The sequence below is a fragment of the Passer domesticus genome, chromosome 6 (genome assembly GCF_036417665.1).
Source record: "Passer domesticus isolate bPasDom1 chromosome 6, bPasDom1.hap1, whole genome shotgun sequence".
Classification (NCBI taxonomy): domain Eukaryota; kingdom Metazoa; phylum Chordata; class Aves; order Passeriformes; family Passeridae; genus Passer; species Passer domesticus.
Window position 1 is genome coordinate 43,229,554 of NC_087479.1, and position 19,831 is coordinate 43,249,384.

Sequence of the window (19,831 nt, forward strand, 5' to 3'; positions counted from 1 at the left end):
GGCAGTGGCTGATACCATGTCTAGATCTAAAAGCCAAAAAAAACAGAAGGAGAAAAAAAACCTCATTCATCTTGTGTTGGTGGGATGGAAATCAGATTAGCCATGATAGGCACAGTGAAAGATTTGCCTGCCAGGGCACAGAGATCATTAAAACAGAGGAACACCAGGGAAGACTGTCTTGGGAACCGAGTTGCTAGAGCTGCAACAGCACACCAAAAGCAGGACAAATGTGAAAGACAACAGCCCCAGGGACCTGAAATACTCAGCAGCTTTGCCTTTGTAATGCAAGTACTCTCCTACTCTGTCTGCCTCTGAAGGGCCCTCCTGTCAGGCTGAACAGGGAAGAAAGCCAGAGGTACATGAATCCTTGGCTGCTCTGCTGCAGTGATCACTGAAGAGTTCAGGAAACCACACAGGCTCTCAGGGGTTTGTGCTGAGAGCCATCCATGGCCACTGAACCCAGGAACTCACATGTGCCTGGAATTTCTCCAGCTAAGGAAAAGTTTCCTTCCACTTCTTTGAAGACATTTAGGAAATCTTATATTTAGGCTAGAGATGTTTTTCAAAGAGAGAGTTCATGGCTAGCTTGTTTAAATAGTAAAGCCTTCTTTTACAAGCAAGAAACCTTCAGTTTCTGATTTCTCTGTGTGCATGATGGGTAAAGTGTTTTATTATCCTAAGTGCTCCTCTAAGACAGGAGTACTTGGTTTATGGAACGAAACTAAATTGTCATTTCTTTTTCCAATACCATCTACATTATTTCTGCAAAACTTAAACTGTATCTCTGTGCCTAGGATGCATGCAAACAATACAGAAGTGGTAAAAAGAAAGAAAGAAAAATTATTTTTCCTATACCTTACTCTTTATTTTACCAGAAAACACAATCAGTGCTACCATGTATGAGTATGATATTCCCTGGGTAAAGCAGCACTCTACTGCATCTATCTATTTATTGCACAGTAAATGAATATGGGTTGGGTAAGTGCCACATGACAGCTGCTCAGGAGCGGTGCAACATTGCCACCATGTGCTCTGCACTGAGAACTGGTTTTATGGAGTCAGTACAGTTACCCTCCTTTCTGAGTTATTTTAGAGAAAAAGGAAAAAAAATAAGGGTAAGTAAGTAATTTCTCCCCATCCATTTTTTTTTTGTTTGTTTTACTGTGGATTTAGGCACAGGGAAACTGTGTCTGGAGCATTGCCCATCAGCCACCAGTCTCTTTACAGAGTCAGCCAGCAGGCAGCACACTTGGGAGTCTCCTATTGGTCTGTTGTTCTCGTGGGGCACACGAATTGCATTAGGAATTAATGATCCCAGGCTTAAGTGGAAAATTCAAGAACTGAAATAGATCAGGAGGGAGTGGTTTTTTCTAAAAATACCATAGTTCTTTAACATTTTTGCTGAAACTGCCAAGCAGCATCTTTCCTAGAGTAATCCAATGAAAATCACATTCTAGTTTCACTGGGAATGATTAGCCATACATGATTGCCTTTCAGGATCACTGACATTTTCAATCACCTTTGACACAACCTTGTTCTTTTTCAGAGGGACTAGATGTTGAGTAAGTGTGATGCTGATCTCAGCACTAATAGAATTCACAAACAATCTTTGCCTTTCAACAAGGCTAGAATGTTTTGGTTTTTTCCTCTTGGCGAAAAAAGCTTAACATTAAACATAGAACCTTAGTGCAATCAAGCTACAGTAGAGTGAAGGCATGCTATGGTTTTGGTATTTTTCACTTGGGAGAACTGGAGAAACACATAAATATATAGTGTCTGCAATGGTAGGAAGGCAAATTTAAATAACAAAGAAGAAATAAGATTTTTTTGTTTCATAATCTCAGTTGATGGGGAAGTGGAGGGCTACATTGAACCATTCATGCCACAGCTGGAAAAAGCCAATATGTGATTGCACCAGCAGTGTGGATATATTTACTGACTACACACAGTCAATTAAACCTGACCACCACGTTCAAGGTCACTGAAGCCACAGCCCCCAGATGGTCCAGAGGATGGGCAGCAAACCTGCTGGAACCAGGAAGGGGTAGGTACTGAGCTGGCCCCTTCACCCTGAAAACACCCTCAGGGAGCCACAAGCAAATTTGAAATGCATCCTTGAGGAAGTGAATTTTTACTGAATTAACTGGCACAAATTGTACCTCTCTACCTAATGCCAGGCATCTCATGCAGCCATAGTGGCTCCTGGCTTTGCCATTCTGGTCAACACTAAATATTTTTATTGGTTCACAAGACTAGAAAGTGCATCTGACAGCATTGCTTGCTTACTGTTGTTTTCCAGCCCAATTCTGTCACAATTCAAAATGTTAATTATGAAATCTAAGCTTTCTAATTAAATTAAATCTCTAAATAATGAAGAACATACTAAATCAGAATTTACCAGTCCCGTGGTACAGTGCTCACAGCCACAATTTTGCACCTCTGAAATTAATTTCTAGTACATATTCTCCTTCTCACTGCTGCTAGAAATCTTTGTATCCCATCTCAAGTCTTTCCATAACCATAGTTACTAGCTTCCTTTTATAAACAAATCCCTCATCAGCTGGCCCTTCTCTAAGAACACAGAAAGATCAGAGAGCATGCAATGACAGTACTGTTCCTCTTTTGTGCAGTTTTTTATTTTTCATTGTTTATGGAGACATTAGAAACATCTGTGATAATATTTTATCTGAGTTTAGGCAATTATGAGTTAATTCATGAGACATTCTCTGGTGATGGAGCCTTTCCTTTATTACTCAGCTCTTGGATATCTGATTCTACAGCTCACCAGAAAAGACCTAGCCCACTTCAGCATGAAAAGCAGGATGCAGGCAAATACATTTCCAGCAGACAAGACCCATCATGGAAAGTGATGTGACTAGTTGTACTAATTCAGCAAGACAAGAACGTGTCCAATATCAAACAGACATATTAAGAAGATTCCTAATGTTATTTTCTTTCAACAATATAATGTAACATCATCACAAGAACATGCATGATTTGTAAAAAAAAAATCAACTATGTTGTTTCATGTCATATTTATAATATTTAAATGAAAATTGTCACTTAAAAATCCTATTCTCAGCAAACACAACAAATGTAATTTTTTTCAGCTTGAGGCAAAAATTGGTTTCAGAATGAGCTAGTGCAGCAACTACTCTAGATGCTACTACAAATTTGCTATCAATTGTTCTTAGCTGCACATGATTTTGAGGATCATGTCAGTACATGACTAACAATCACTTCCACTCCTCATTTCAGTCTAAGACAGAAAATACATCTGAAGCCTGAATATTGCCAAAGTAGGGGTTGTCTTAGGGCTTGAGAGTTTGGGTTCAGCCGCCACTGAGGGTACAGGCTCTGAACTTTCACTGACTGTTCACTGAAATGGATTTTTGTTTACTCCATTCAGCCTCTCTCTTATATAAAAGGCTCTAATAACTTTTTTTTGTCACATGCTCTGCGATGAATGGATAATTGCGTCAACCCAGCAAGAGCATGACTCACTAAGTGAGCAATATCCATTTTCAACAGGGCAAAAAATATCAGTGTAGACCCACTTAATTGTTCCATGATACAATTTAGTACTGCTAGAGCATGTATTAAATTAATTAAAAGACTTTCCTTCCCGTCAAAGGTATAATCAAGGCAATTTGCTTCCAAACATAATCAGAAAACTATGCAAGGAAAGCTTTGCAATAAGAGCTATTTTTTCATGTGGAAATTTAATTGATTTTCTATAATTTTTCCCCTTTGGGATTCAAATGAAGCTTTACAAAAGTTGTTACTCTTTTACATGTAATTGGTCCACTTGAACTTTTACAGCTTACCTGAAACTAGGCCAGCAAAGTACTTTTCTCCCCTTCTTCTGAGAGATTGTATCAACAATCATTGAAAAAAAAAATGCCTAGAGGTCACAGAAAACTCCAGAGTGCTTAAAACAATTAACATTTATAGCAGAGAAACTTTACTGTGAGGTAGCAATCAGTTTCCTCTCCTGTTGAATACATCAGGAAACATCTTTCTGAATCTTAATAATACAGGGGTGGTTTGAAGAAAGACACATTTTTGTTTCTTCAGTACTTGGCACCAGAGGAAAAATTCCATCTGGAAAGGAAAGGTTGGGGAAGGTGAACTGAAAAGCAAAATTGAACACTGTTACATCAACAAGTAGTAATCAATCTAGATGTTGGTATTCTCTGCTAGTCATTCCTTCAGGGAGGGCAGGGTGAGGCAGAATTACATGGAGGCATTTTAGAAACAGAAAATAAATAAAACCACCATATTCCTCTGGGAAGTCTCTTGGTAAGCTGCAGCTCCCTGGAAGTTACCCAGAGAACTGGCAGCATTGTACAAGAGCACAAATGACAGGGACTGCCCAGGTGTTTGCTGTGTTGATTCTGATAGAGCTAGAGTGGAATGGAAGTATCAAGAGGAATTGGTAATGACCAAAAGACAATTTTGAAGTTGACTGACCTGAGTTTTGCTTTGAATTATTTCAACCAGCAGCACCTTCCTGATTTGGGCAGAGCAAATGCTTCACAAAAATACAGCTTACACCAATATGCATCTATTCAAATTTACGGATGGTCAGCCAAAGGGTTTCAACAGCTTCTTCAGCTCTCAATATGGAGAGGATTCCCTTTTCCTATTGAAAAATGTAGCAATGCCATGGCTTGTTCTCTGTACCCTGTATTATACTGATTGCTGTATGGTAGCAGCTGAGGCCAATTAAGACAAGGAGAGAAAACAGTAAAAGAAGAATGCCCTCCAAATATAGATCTGACAGACATGTTGGATTCTGGGGGAAAGAAGAAAGAAAAAGAAAAAAAAAAACAAAAAAACCAAAAAAAAACAAACCAAGAAGACTTCCCTTATTCCAAAGTAAGATAAAATGTGACGTAATTTACTTCGGCAAAGAGCTCCAAGCTGAGCCATGCAGTCATGAACCAAAGATCCACAGGTTTTCACAAAGCCCTGATAGGGTTCTGATCCAACACTCCACTTCTAAATTCTAATCTAAGTTGCCTTTTAAGAACATTAAAAAAAAAAAAGCCATTTCTCCTGTCTTACTGTGCAATTGTAATGCAGTGAGACTGTTCCAAAAAAGCAGAATATTTAAATAATATATCACTGCTCATTTTTGCAAATGCTGGCAGTGATGCTTCACAAATGGGCTGCCAGCCTGTGTACAAATCAAGAGTTGGTAGAGATGCTCCGGAACTAAAACAATCAGACTGAACCTGCCTCACTCAGCTGAACCATCTTCTTCCATTACAGGAATTGGAGCTCAAGACAATAAAATCTTAACAAGCAAAATTCTTCAAACCTCAACCATTTATTCTCATTTACCTTAATCTTAGGGGAAAAATATTAAGGAAATCCTGTCTGATACACTACTGTGTCCCTATAGGTTATTCTCCAATATTTATTTCCAGATTTCTTTTAATTGACCTTAGCAAAACAGCTCCATCAACTTCTCTTTATGGTACTTGCAGAGTCTAGTGAATCTGAATTTCAGCATGATGTTTTTCCTAAATTTAACATTACTTAATTTTATTTCATTCTTAATTTCATCACCTCAGAGCACTCAAAATCATGATTTTTTAGTAACATCTTTGAAGGATGTCCTTGATCTGCTGATTCTGGAGCAGTGAGTCAAAAGTATCAAAAGAATATACATTTCAAAAATTAAATTTTGGTATGTATGGAATTACAAGCAATGCCAGATAAACACTCATTTGCACACTTGTGAGCAGAGCCCAATCCTGTCAGTTGGGAAATGGTATCAGTTGCCTGCACTTTGTAAAACACACCCTGTAATGTGTGCAACCCTATTACCCTTGAAACAGTAGCCAGCTAATTTTGGTTAGCTTGCTTGCCAGCATCTTCATACTGGGGGGCTTAGGGGTGCAGTGGGGAGGGGTGTTGTTCAGCTGGCTTTTGACAACCAAGCTTCTCACACACACTGCAAAAGAATCAAAAGCAAAATATCAAGCATCGCATTGGTAGCACAAGGAAAGTTTGGCTGCTCAGCCAACCCCTCTTCCCACTACATCTCTTCTTCCTGCTGTCAGCAGAAGGATATCCACTGGGCCATTGGGGGTTTGTACAGTTTACATCACTAATGTTCATGAATGAGGAATAAATCCATGGAATTCAGGCAATGTGTCACAACCCGAAGCAAAGAGCCTTAAACGGATCACAATTTTGTTGTGGGAAATGTTGTTCAGCTAATGAAAGCTGCCAGTATTTTTGGCAGTCTGGATTTTGAAATATGTTAGTTAACAGAATACTTGGTGAGCAGAGGAGACGAAGTGTAAGAAGCTGATTTAAACAAAGGCAATTTTGAATTAAATTTTCATCCAATAAGTAGACTGACCATTATTTGTATTTTCCTGATTGTTTTGACAGCTTTGCAAATCCTAAGCTTGAGCATGAAATGCTAACTGTGCTTTGATGCTTTCTGGCCCACACACCAGCCTTCCATCTTTTTTACTTTAAAATTTTATCCAGCAGGAAAGTAGCTCATTGGATTAATGTAGTGTCAACTTCTGGAAAGCTAGTAGCAAAACTGACATAGGAAAGACAAAATCAAATATAAGGAAAAGAGGATGAAAAATGCACTCCAGCATTTCTCTCTGAAACGCCAAATGTACAATCTGCAGCAAATCTAAATGGCAGAATCAAGACTTTAGGTAATCAGTAGAATTTTTCCTCTTGCTAAGTTATTCTGAGGAACATAACAACATCGTAAATGACACTTGCTTCTTTCTAAGAAATAGGCATATCATATTGCACCTTTCAAGTTTTTATACACCTGGACATAAAAGCAGATGGATTCAAGAAAACAGAGTTTACTTGCTACAAGTTCACACCTGCTCTCCAGAAACTGCCACAAGAATCCTCAACCACAACAGCCACAGAAGAACAAACTTTGTTGTAACATATGATAGAATGAGGCTATAGCCTTAATTTATGGTGTCAGCACTGCCACAAAATATACTGAACAATCTCACACAAATTTTAATCTCATTTTAATGGCTCAAGAGATAACTGTTGTATATCCACATGAATTACAAAATGTTTACACTAATTTTCACTTGGGCATTCAAAGGCTTTCAAGAATTGCATGAACTCAACAGAATATTCTAGTATGGTTCACTCTCCAGAAAAATAACATTTTTCATTTCATTCTACTATCATTAGTTTCCTTTCATCCACTATCTTCATACAAAGTATATTATGCCAATTTTCACATTTCATTGGTTCTTTTTATACAGGCAGGTCCCTTACTGCTTTGGGTTTTTTAGTCCAGATCAGTACTATGTGGTTGCTAGAGAAATGTTTGATTAGTGATTTTTAAAGTTAAGCATCTACTTTGCAAAGTTTGGGAATATTCAGATCAAAGAGAGCTTTGAATATATATAGAGAGAGTTTCTACAATCTGAAATTCAGTGTGAAGATAGATTCAGGAATGTTGTTTAGATCTATTTTCCTCATTCTTTTGGAATGTTTATGTGGAGAGATGAACTGAACAAGATACCACAGAGTACATAAAATTATAGATCATAAATCAGTGGAATTTTATTATCTGTCCTTTTTGGAAGTGTTGTAAATGAGACAAATATTTCTGCATTTTCATAAGGCATTAAAATTGATTTCCATTTTAACTGTGGGGCACTGCAATTGCAAATAAAGCAGCTTGTCTATAAAAATGACAGTACCTTTTAGCACTTGCTGTTTTTCTTAGAAACTTGTCACAGACAAGCACTAAAACCATTTTCAGTCTAATTTTCTGTATTCCACAGCCCATACACCTGCAACGTTGCCTTACAGTATCTTGCCAGCAAGGCACTGCAAGAAACACAAGGTGTTTCCAACAGCCAGCAATCACAAACTCCCCAAACTCCTCGTCTTTTGTTCTACAGCTTAACACCACGGCAGAGGAAACTGTCTGCCTTGTTTTCCCAAGGGATGTGCAGACGCTGAGCACCTGGGAGCGCTGCGTGTGCCCGGGACGGGCAGAGGCGGGCGGCTCCCAGCGAGAGGAGCCGGGACAGATGTGGCCCAGCTGTGCTAACTGACGGCAGCCACAAGAAAGCGCCGCACGGTGGGAATGCCCTGCGCTGCAGCAGCGCTTGGCTCTGCGGGCAAGGAGCCGCTTCCTGAGGCCAGCAGAACCCTGAGCAGGGCTTCAGCCCCACTCGGGCGTCTGGAAACGCAGGGGATGAGCTGCAGCCTGGGAAAGGGAGCAGCGAGCTGCCTGCTCAGCACGGCCCAGAAAGGCAACGGAGCCCAGGGAATCTCTGCACCAAGCCTTGTCCCCAGGAGCAGCACACTCACTGCTGCAGTAACACAGTGAAGAGAGGAGAATAGCCACGCTTGGCTATAGGGTTCTGGAGCGTGCCCAGCACAGGACTGCTGCTCCAGCTGCTTCGGGCAGTGTCACAGAATTGTCTCGCAGTCTCCTTGCAGGGCTGTGACCACTCAGACCCTGGTGGGACCGAGCTGCTCCTGAGACTCCCAAGGAAAATTCAAGGTAGAGGACAACAGGATATAAATCAGCATGCTATCAAAGCAGACACTTTTACACCAAATGTGTGTTTACCCACACCATGATGTAAATGAAGTTGCTGAGCAACCAGGAATTTGGTCCTATTTTTACTTCTGCATTTAGAGTAGCATCACTAAGAGTCTACCTTTATAAGTGTATGTTTGTACAATGGACATCAGATATTTCATAAACAATTCCAAGATAAAGCAAAGTCCACTTCCAATCTTTGTCAATATGCAGGGAAAACCACGTTAACAGAGATCAGAAGCTTTAGTAGTTAGGTATGTAAACAAGTTTCATGATTTGCACAAGACTTGAAAATATATGTGATATTTTTGTTAAAGCAAAAAGCAATGTTCTAAGCACACACAACTACAGAAACTAGTATTTGAACTGTTACAAGATATGTTTTCTACATTTCATTTGCATTGGCTCTTCATTTAAATCTTTTCCCATAATGATAATGGGTCATATACATAACTATATATTCAGTGAAGTTAAATCAGGAATTGATTTGGCTCCATATTCTTTCAGCTAAGACTGTAAATACCAGACTCCTGTCTGCTCTGTATGAATACAAATGACCTCAGTGGAGTTCTGCCAGTTTATAGCAGCAGAAAATGAAGGATCAGTCTTTTCCATAAGAGCAGGGATTTGTTTCCATGCCATCTTCTTTATAAGGTTCTGAATTATCTGGTTGGTGCTCTCCATACTAAAATTATTTTCCTTCAGTGGCATTGTGCATATGCAAGTATATAGCAGGATACCTCTGTGTATTAACAGAAATATACCCATAACTGTCTGAGTCAGATTTGCCTGCATATCTTTTCATTTCTTCAGTGTTTATCTCATTCTTCTACAACCATTATCTCAAGAAATAATTACTGTTCTCTTTAGAGTCATGAGAAGTGAACATTAACCCTGAACATCAGCAATATCCAAGTTTTCACCTCAGCCAGCCAAGGAAACAACCCTCCAGTTTCCATCCCCAGTGGAATAACTATTTTACTCCTCATAAAACTCAAAGAGTTCCTAAAACAAATAGTCTCTCCCCATAACTGGGGATCCATCAAGACTGTGGAGAGAAACACTCAGTATCCTTCTGGCAACACCAAAGGCAGTCAAAAGTTCAACACAGATAAGCTGACTGACTGATAAGGATGCACATCTCTGCTGCACTTTAGACATCAATGAAATCATTAATACCAAGGGATTGGGGAGATGCATCACACAGCCTTCACTTCCCATGGGTTCACTCAATGTCAGATTGTGCAGTTCAAAATCCTTGTCAGTGTGGTAGGGAGAAAGCTGCTCCCTACTGCAGCAGCCCCCAAGTCAATCCCAAGTAGCACTCCAAATTTCCTGCTCCACGTGAGAGTTTTGCCTTTAATTCTTTCGGAAAACAGGAAAAATGTTTAGAAAAGGCCATAAATAGAAAAGATTAATGTCCCTTGCCAACCCCTGCTGAAAATATTAAATATTAAACAGAATACAAGCTACAAGAGGAAAATATATATATTATTCAGACTTCAAACCACCTCACAAACACTAAAACAATTCCAGGTAACTAACTCCATGAGCAAGTATAAAATTTAACATGCACATAAAGTATGTTCTTAAAAATGACAACCTGGTAATGGCTAAGAGGAAAATATGCCTCCTCTGTGAAAGGTAATCAAATGAAAGGTACAAGCCAAAAACAACCACAGGGGCAGGCCAATAAAATGTCATGTACAGAAAATGTAGCCTATATTGCCTAATCTTCACTGTGATATTCATGCCTGTTAACAAAGAGCAAAAAATCTAACTCATGAGTGGTGTAAATGTAAGTGAATTATTCCCATTTCTCTGTGTAAGATGAATGTCACTAAAGAGTTCCAATTTTGTTGGGTATTCTGCAGCAAAGTGTTTCTTTATATCAAAGGAAACCATATAATGACTATACTGAATGACACTTATGGAGCATAGTAGGCACCCTGAACATTTGGAAAGAATCATCTGCTTATGAGAGAAGGAACTGAATGGCTGGATGTATCCCTAATGTACAGTGAAAAATTGATAATGAAATGAATAGAAAAGGCACTTAAGAGATTCCAGAGCTGATGTGGCCTGAAGAATATTATAAACCCCTCAACAAGTTTTCTCATCGAGTCTACAAGCAATAGGATTCCCACAGGACTGATCTCTAGTTTCTAACTCATGCCTTTCTAAAGAACCACCAACAAGAAGCACCTAATTCACCATTCCACAAAGCCACAAATGTTCACCTTTATGGCTGATTCTTTGCAGGATAGCAAACCCTGTACAGAGAGGTCTCTCAGACAGAAGGTTCCTTACTTTATCTTTGCTATACATATGTATGTTAATGAGGTTGTCTCCCTTATTTTTCTGTTGAGGCTTTCAAAGGCTGACCTTGCTATCATTATACAGCACTTCTCCGTTTCTTTCTCCCAGATTTTCTATGGAGCTCTTCCAGAACTTACTTGTTATCCTTCTGATTTATACACATTATCTGTATCCTTCAGAAGAAGATGAATTAATAATCAGATCTGTTCAGAAATGTTTAACTTTAAGGTTGCAGTGGAAAACTCCAGCTGCATCTAAACCATTTAATTTAAAATACCTTGGGTACAACAAAACACTGTATTGAATTAAAATAAATTCACATTAAAAAAAAAGTTTCAGAAAACCTAGCAGAATCTGCTACACAGCCAATTACATTTTAAAAAACATTTTAACTACAGCACAGGCATTTTTTTGAGTGTAGGTGTAAAAAAAAATTCTCATTACCTTCTACCAGTAAGGTCCTGTACCAACCAGTTTTTCTATACAACATACTTGCAATTTTGTATCAGTCTCATTAAATATCATCTGTGAGAGCTCTTTCTTTTCTGGTGGGTTTTTTTTTGGGTTTTTGGTTTTTTGGGGGTTTTTTTTGTTTGTTTTTTGGGAGGGTTTTTTGTTTGTTTGTTTGTTTTGGAATCTCACTCTTAAATTATATCCCCTAATCAAGGTAAATACCATTCCTCAAAACCAACCACCCACTTGAGAAATAATAGAGAGGTGTCAAGGACAAAATATTGGTCAGCAAACTTTAGTGAATGCAGTTATACCAGAAAATGACCAAAAAATACAATGCAGCCTTGTGATATTAAACCAAGCCTCAAGGGCAAAGCTTCTACAGCTACTGAAAACAAAGGATTCTGATCTCTTCAGAGAAGGAGTGCATACTACCTTGTGTCAGAGGTGCACACTCTTCTCTCCCACCCATACAGCTGACCTTCACTCAACTCCAGCTTGCCGTATTTCAGTGATGCAGAGTGTAAGCTATAAGATGTTATTTGGAATCATCTCCTGTGACAAAATCTAAAATCCAACAGCCTTTCAATGCCAATTCCTTTAATGGATGAGATTGCTATTTTCTCCTCTGTGTGGAAGGTGGGGGGGGGTGGTTTGAGCAGTTACTGTTTTAATTTTAGGAGTTGTACCACGTCAATTTTGATCAACACAAAAAGTTTGTTGGAAACAGGAATATTTATTTTTTGCAGAACTCAAGTAACTCAAAACACAGAGAAAAAAAACATATTCCCAGATTTACTCACTCATATATCTCTATACATTTAAAGAGTTCATAGACTGATTTGTCAGCTGTTAAAAAGCTCTTAATTACATTACTGAAAGAACGAGGTAAAAGGCAGCTTTAGGACCAGCTTTGTACTACTCAGGAACCAAGTCAGTACCAGATGTAAGCAAGAGTAGCCACAATGCTATTCTGAAATCCAGCAGCTTGTTTTGCTCCTATGGAGAAGTCACTCCAGCACACCTACCCTGAGCCAGTACAGGATCCAAGGCACCTTGACAGAATAAATGACCAATCTCAGGGATGCCATTTACTGGCCACGCAGAAAAGAACACTAAATAAGGGTACAACGAGGAGCTACATTCACCCCATAAAAAGGTCATTCCAACAGCCCTGCACAGAACACCTTTGACTCAGTCTTCAGCTCGTGCTGATTTGACATTTGTACCCATTTTCTCTTCAGACAACTCTATAATGGCCTTCAGCTCAGCTTCAGAGAACTTGGGGGTCAGTGCCACATTGTCATAATCAAATTCTTCATCAAGTGAGAAAGGTTGAACATCATCGCCCAGTAGCTGTAATGAGGAAAAACAGATACATAAATAATATCACTGCAAGTGATAATAAGGAAGCTCAAAATATAAACTTCTAATTAATATTTAATTAAACTATTTTTCTGACTCTAACACTCTCAGCTGATTAAGCTCTTTTTAAGTAAAAGAATAAATTCAATTATTCAATTTGACCTAATTTAAGCCATTTAATGTGCCCCATTTGTACTGTACTGTATCTGAATGAATATCATTAACTAATTTTGCTCAAGGCAAGGAATCTAAAAACCTCCCTTGCACACATCTATTATATTCCTGCCACTTGTAGCAGCAAGGCTGTGGGGATATGGACATGTTATATGCAGCTATGTTAAACTTCAAAGACAAATTCCATGTTGTCAAAATTTGGGTTAGTATTACATAAAGCTGCAGCATACATGCATCTGACACTAATGCAACATGCTTCCCAGAACACATTTTCAGGGAAGGAAAGGCCTGCAATGAGCAAAATTAAACATAATCAATTTTCAGACTCCAATAATTTTTTTCACCATCCCAGAGACATGGAATTAGCTAGTTTGCATTTCTTGCATGATGAACATAAGAATCTTACTGCATTTGCCAGTATGTGCTTTGTTGACATACTGTATTGCATTTCTGCATTGCTTCTGGTTGAAATATCTTCGAATAAACACTCTGCCTGTAAAATAAAACAATGAAAACAAATAACTATGGCAGGCTCCATGCTGATAAGAAACTGCAGGGGGCCATGACAAGAAAGGTTTATGGTAAGCAGTTACATAAAATGAATTCCAGAGTAACACAGGAGACACATCTTCAATATTAAAACTGTGTAGGAATGCTCCCTATCCCTTGAAAAGTTAATATAAATTGTCTATAAGTGTGTTTCAAAGATTTAAGTACTTCAGCACCAAATCAGCAAAATGTTTAAACACATGCTTATTTTTTCAAGCTTTTGACAAGTCCTCAATGAATCCCATGACTACTGATGTATATGAAATTAAGAATACATGTACTTGCTGAAAAGCAGGAAGAACACTCAGCATCCTATGATCACTGCTCAGTTTAGAAGGCACAATCCTGCACAATTTGATGAGACATTTTGGTAAGAAGAAGCATTGACACAGTTAATGCCAACTGGTAAGTCAGAGAATTGGTAACCTCTCTCCTCTCTTGTGGCCTTGATAGACATTGCAGAGAGCATCTGGGTAGTATCTACATCCTTTATTAATAAACTGTAATTTGCATGAATAATCAGGAAATATTTTTTCTGGGGTTATATAATTCTATTAATCATCTATATTGCTCAGTTTTCTAGGGATCTGGCTTACATGCGGAGTTACCAAATAATTCTGCATGCAGATGAGTAGACCATGCTCATTTATAAATGGGAAAAACTTCGTAGATACACTTGGTCTAGAAAAAACTGTTTATTCTGCACACAAAGATTATCTTGCTTATGTCCACAGACTACTTCATGTAAGCCATCATTAACTTTTATAAATAGCCCACTTGAAAGATGTTAACAGGAGATAAAGCCACACATAAACTCTCATTTCCATTAGAGATAAAGCCAACTCCTTGACCTCCTCAGCATATTCATGTTCATTTCCATCTTTTCCACAGGCAAAGCCTTGCAGAATTCCTTGTCAGCAACTGTGTGACAAATGGTAGCAGCAACCAGGGCTCTACTACCTGTCTTTCACTTGCAGAAATCCAATGCACTCTTCTAAAATACAATGCAAGGCATGAATATTTTTCAGTTATTTTGGTTGTAGCAATATTTTTCACAACATTGTGCTCGTTTTGGCTGGAGCAGAGTTAATTTCCTTCACAGTGTTTGGTATGGGGCTGTGTTTTGGATTTGTGCTGAACACAGGGTTGATAATACAGAGATGTTTTTGTTATTGCTGAGCAGGGCTCACACAGAGCCAAAGCCTTTTTGGCTTCTGGTACAGCCACAGTGGTGAGGGAGCTGGGGCTGCAGGGGAGGAGACACAGCTGGGACAGGTGACCCCAACTGACCAAAGGGATATTCCCCACCACATGTGTGTGGAATCATCAGTGCATAAAGTGGGAGGAAGAAGGAGAAAAGGGGAGTTTGGAGTGCTGTCCTTTGTCTTCCCGAGTGACTGTCACGTGTGGCGGGGCCCTGCTCTCCTGGAGGTGGCTGAGCACCTGCTCACCTGTAGGAAGCAATTATTTAACTCCTCGGTTTGCTTTGCTTGTGTGTGGGGCTTTTACTTTCCCTATTAAAATGTCTTTATTTCAACACATGAATTTTCCAGTTTACCCAGTGCTCTCCCACTCCTGATGGTGGAAAGCAAGTGAGTGGCTGTGGCACTTGGTGTCTGCCCAGGGTTAATCCATGACACACATCTAAGGTAACTGAGCTAAGAAGAGTTCCAACTACAGTAAGCCTTTATAGGGATTTTACAAAAGCAAATCTATTTTCCTCTGCCAACAGAGTTACAGAAAGTATACACACATCCACTCTGACCTTGTCTTGGCCTTCATATCATTCCAGGAACATTTTATGCAGACACAGCAAAATACTGGAAAAACTTTTGTTTACAAAACTCGACCCCACAATACTAACTGAAATAAGATGCCAAAATAAAACATACCCAACTTCACTCTGTTAACAATTTCTCGGTTACCCACTCACTGCACATTTGAAAAGTGTATTCACACTGCATACTTATCAGTGTGCTTCATCTCTCAAATGAATACTCAAAGCATAAGGGATTCCTTTTTTTCTTCTTCCACGAAGACATTGACTTCAAACTTCCACGAAGACAAGCAATCTAAAACTTATATACTGCAAACTGCAATTTTGTTCTATGTCAAAAGGAAGACATTTTACGATAGAACACTGAATTCTCTGAGCTGATCAAGTTATTATCTTGTTATTTTTGCCTAAGGAGCTGAGAGAAATATGTGAATTTCAGGTGTCTAATTTAACATCTAATTGAAATCTTTTTGAGAGCTCTCTGGGAATAGAATCCTGCTCTATTAGAAAACTGCCAGTTTGCTTAAGATTGCTTCTGTGATTTACTCTCTGAAGAAAAAAATCACTTTCATTTACAGTTCCTGTATGTCCAAATTAAAGGAGGGAAATAATGTAATATTCATATTAACAACTGAAATATTTTGCTAGATGTTGTTTTACCAAGTAATATTGTAAATAAAATACCTTGAAGTTGACATTTTCAGAAGTCTATTAATAATTGGCAACTCAGTTATTTTATTAATCTGTGAAGAGTTAAACTTAGCTGAACAACTTGTCTCTGTCCTTCTAAAACTTGTATTACTATGTGATTATGGCACTCTATGATTCACTTGTTCAAATTATGTAAAGCTTGCACGTACACTCACCAGTGATTTCATTGCATGCTCAATGGAAAACTTACCAGTTCACTAACAATAAATAAATAAAAAAAGAAGTGGAGGGAAGGCATATAGGCTATGATCTCATATAAGCTTAGTATATCCTGGAGTACCTGGGAGAAAAAAAGCTTGCTTGAGCTTGGGGCACTGGACTAGAAGTCAATAAATCTTGGCCAATTTTCCACTTCTGCTTCATCATTCTGGACAAGTCATTCAATCTCTGTGTCTTTACTGGCCTCTGAGAAGATATAACTCTTCCATCTTCTTTGACTTAGTCAATCCTGTCTTTAAGTTCTTCCATGTTCCTGTTGCATTTATGCATAGCACATAGCAGAAACAAACCTCAGCTGAAGCTGAGCAGTAAAACTTTAATCAAAGGAACTCAGTGGAAGTTGTATTTTAGGGGATAAATGCTGCCATACCAGAGATTAAGATAAAATGACAGACATGCTAAGTACTTTTTTGAATGCTCAAACTACAGACAAATAAAGGAGAATAGAAGGGCAGATTTCTTCTTTCCTAATCCCAGCCATACAAAAATTAGGTTTCTAGACTAAGGCAGTCAATTAGCCAAAAACAGCCTAGCCCAAGCTTGTGTATTTATTACATTTTACAACAAATGCTGTCAGCAAGCAGGATTAATCACTTTCTGGAGTTGCTTATTTCTGCCTCTTGGTGACTGAAGAACTAAAACTACATTTAAATCTGAAGTTAGCTGAGATGAACCCCACTTTGAATGCATGATTGTAGCAAGTGGATGAAAACAATGCAACTGCACTGGTGTATGCCGAGAAGGAAAAAAGACACAAGCAAGCAGGAATTAAGACATAAAAATACTACGCTATCCTACACGAAAAAATATATTAAGTAGTATTAAAGGAGAAAATAAATTTCTGGGTAGGGGAGGGAAATGTTCTGTGATAATGTACTTCAAAGATAGAATGAATGCTGGTTCAATTTGCAGCGGCCTGTGGGAGGTCAGGTATGCTCCACTGTGGATATTGAAATTCTGAAATACATTTATGTCTAAAGGGAGGAAAGAAAGATGAAGCAACACTGGTGGATAATACAAATAATTTGCTGTGTCATTCACTAAGCCACTTCCTAACACCTTCTGACAGAAAAAGATTTTCAGGGAGTCAAGTTGTTCTTTAACAATTATCCAAGTTATAAACTGGGTCTTAGCAGAGCTTCTTTTATTAAACTTTCCCTAGCAATATGTTGAGAGATACATAATTTACCCTGAAGTGCCTCACAAGTGTTTCCATAGCATAGACATTTCTCATCCTTCTATTTTTCATACAGAATGGTCTTCCATTCTCTAAGAAAACCAATTAGGCAGCAACATTATGTTGCCCTTCCCTAACAGATTTGTTTTGATGGACAGAGAACAGTCTCATTTTAAAGCAGAGATGTCTCCAGGGAAAATCTTTTTCTCTTTCTAAACTAGTCCTGCCATAAGCAATGCAAGACTTAATTTTCAAGGCAATGACAATTTGAAGCACTGAGGGACTTTAAAATGGACCTGTTCAGTCTTGACAGTTCTAAAAATCAGGCCCCAGTTATATTATCTAAATGAAGGCAAAAATATGTTTATAATTTAGGGGAAAGGCTGCCTTCATTTTAAGTAGCCTGGCACCAACAAAATGGTTGTGGAAATTGTCTTTCTTCTTGAAAAATGCAGCAACTCATAGCCAATGTAATAATACTCAGTTTCTTTCATAACCCAAATTTCCCTCAAATGGAAATGAATTTTGCATGCAGTCGGATCTTTATCTATTTTTCATGAACTATAGTTTAAAGAATCATATGCAGTCCTTTATGAACACTGCAGGCTGCTACAACCTTCCTTCTTCTCTACAGAAGTTATGAAATGAGAAAGTCATAAAGCCTCATTCTAGTTTTTTGGGTGTTATTTTGCGTCCAATGGATATATCTAAAGGCAAAACCTTGAATTATGTCAATCCTTAGGGAAAAGAGTGAGTATTTTTATTCAAAGAATGGTAGGTATTAAAGCTTGAAAGGTCATTTTAGAACATCTACTTTTTCCCAAAGCAGACTTGCTCCTTATAGTAAAGAGTTTATTGCAAGGAACTAAACACAACTGAGCCCAGGAAAGGAGGCACCATATGCAGTGCTATAACACCAAACCTTCATTGGTCATGCGTCATTTATAAACTTGATTTAAGCCTCACGGGAACATAAATAAGCATATGAAACTATCAAAACTGGCCCACTTTAGCTGGAAGCTAACTTCAGCTTCTATTGCAATGATCAGGCAGGGGAAAAGAGCAATGAGGAATTCTCTGCAATAGAAACACCCCGAAAGTTAATGCTCATGCTGACTATTTGGATAGGAAGCTTAATGACTTAAAATAAGCCTGTGAGCAATCCACACCTTCTGTTGCAGTTTGAGAAGAACTGAATTTCTGAAGGAAGACAGCAATTCTAAATTAAAGTCTGCACTGACTGTGTCTTTTTAAAAGGCTCAGAGACCATAAAGCAAACCTCTCCACACCAGACCCTGACAATGCAGTTTCTCAGCAGCATCTTGCTACTACTCATTTATAAGGGACCAGATTTTAATTCTGACCACAATATATTCTAAAATCTTTTTTTTGTTCTTTTAAGTGTCATATTAAAGGGATCATTCACTACCTCCCCACTACAAAAAATGGCTCCTATATTAAGCCAATGAGTATGCCATAAGATCATGAGATCACTGGAAAATTAAATGGTCCATCATTCTACATAAGCAAGGGTAGCTAAAAGGCTTAAAGGGCAGAGGCTTACTTGAATATTCTGTGAGTTACACAAATTAAATATTAAAAAGCCCACATACCACTTGAAGTATTGAAGTGCACATTTTGAAAGTGTAAGATTATATAGCAGCAGTGTGCAAGATAAAATAGAGTGTTTATTTCAATTCTTAACATATTTAAGAATTCATTATTCATTTAAAAATTAATAATATAACTTGTTAACTCACAGCAGTTTCACATACTACATCTATATCCCTCTGTTCTTGTGGAAATAACAGTAGAAGCCAACAGGAAAAATAAAAATACCCCAAACACCCAAAGTTTGAATTAATACATCTGACCTCATACCTCTTGGGCTTTGCTGTCTGATGGCTGTGGAACTGACCAGGCTCTGAACTTCGGCTGAATAGGCTTATCAAAGAAGGGTGTACAGCAAGATACTGTCTCTTCCACCTCTCCTGGAAGAACTAATGACCCTGCTGAATAAAAAAGAGTCAACATTAACCTTCCACTTGATGCATAAATTAGCAAAATCCTGCTAAAATCCTGTAGTGCTCAGACATGGGCAGTAGTTTGTTAGCCAGAATATGATGTAGTTATTGTTGCATAAGCTATCATTAAAACAGAACCATGCAGTCCTGAGCTAAAATCTAGGCAGTAATACTGAGGTAAGGAAAAATCAAACTTGTCTGAAAACAGACACGTAGCTCTTCTTTCTTAAGGGTGGTGAGTTAAAATCTGGATGCAGATGCTCTTAAACTCAGACAGCACCTGGAATTACATTCCTTTCTTTCAGAAGAAAGATGGAAGGTCCTCAGCAGAGACATCTGCAGTAGAAGTTATAAAACCTTGCCTGCCACTGATGACCTGAGCAGGGTCATTTATTCTCTTTAGCTAGAGCTTCACCACCTGCACATTGGGCATAAAGAATCATTGCAAAGCATCTTAGTATGACTCTCACAGAACATTAAGA

At 38.4% G+C, this 19,831-nt stretch overlaps 2 protein-coding genes across 32 annotated transcripts in view; one reads left to right on the top strand and one right to left on the bottom strand.

Annotated features, from left to right (window-relative positions):
- Positions 1-12,069: 12,069 nt before the first annotated feature.
- The window catches only part of IFTAP (intraflagellar transport associated protein), a 39,180-nt gene continuing 31,418 nt past the window's right edge, over positions 12,070-19,831 (bottom strand). For 29 of the 31 annotated variants that reach the window (XM_064425002.1, XM_064424988.1, XM_064424985.1 and 26 more), the window contains 3 exons: positions 19,207-19,337; positions 13,299-13,385; positions 12,070-12,709 (listed from right to left, as the gene is read on the bottom strand). In XM_064425002.1, coding sequence (XP_064281072.1) covers positions 12,548-12,709; positions 13,299-13,385; positions 19,207-19,337 — 380 coding nt within the window. In that variant the 3' untranslated portion in view covers positions 12,070-12,547. The remainder of the gene's footprint in view (positions 12,710-13,298; positions 13,386-19,206; positions 19,338-19,831) is intronic. The other 2 variants (XM_064424977.1, XM_064425005.1) reach the window with 2 other exon arrangements.
- The window catches only part of RAG2 (recombination activating 2), a 40,266-nt gene continuing 34,089 nt past the window's right edge, over positions 13,655-19,831 (top strand). The window contains exon 1 of the mRNA XM_064424975.1: positions 13,655-13,846. The gene's annotated coding sequence lies outside the window, so the exon portion shown is untranslated. The remainder of the gene's footprint in view (positions 13,847-19,831) is intronic.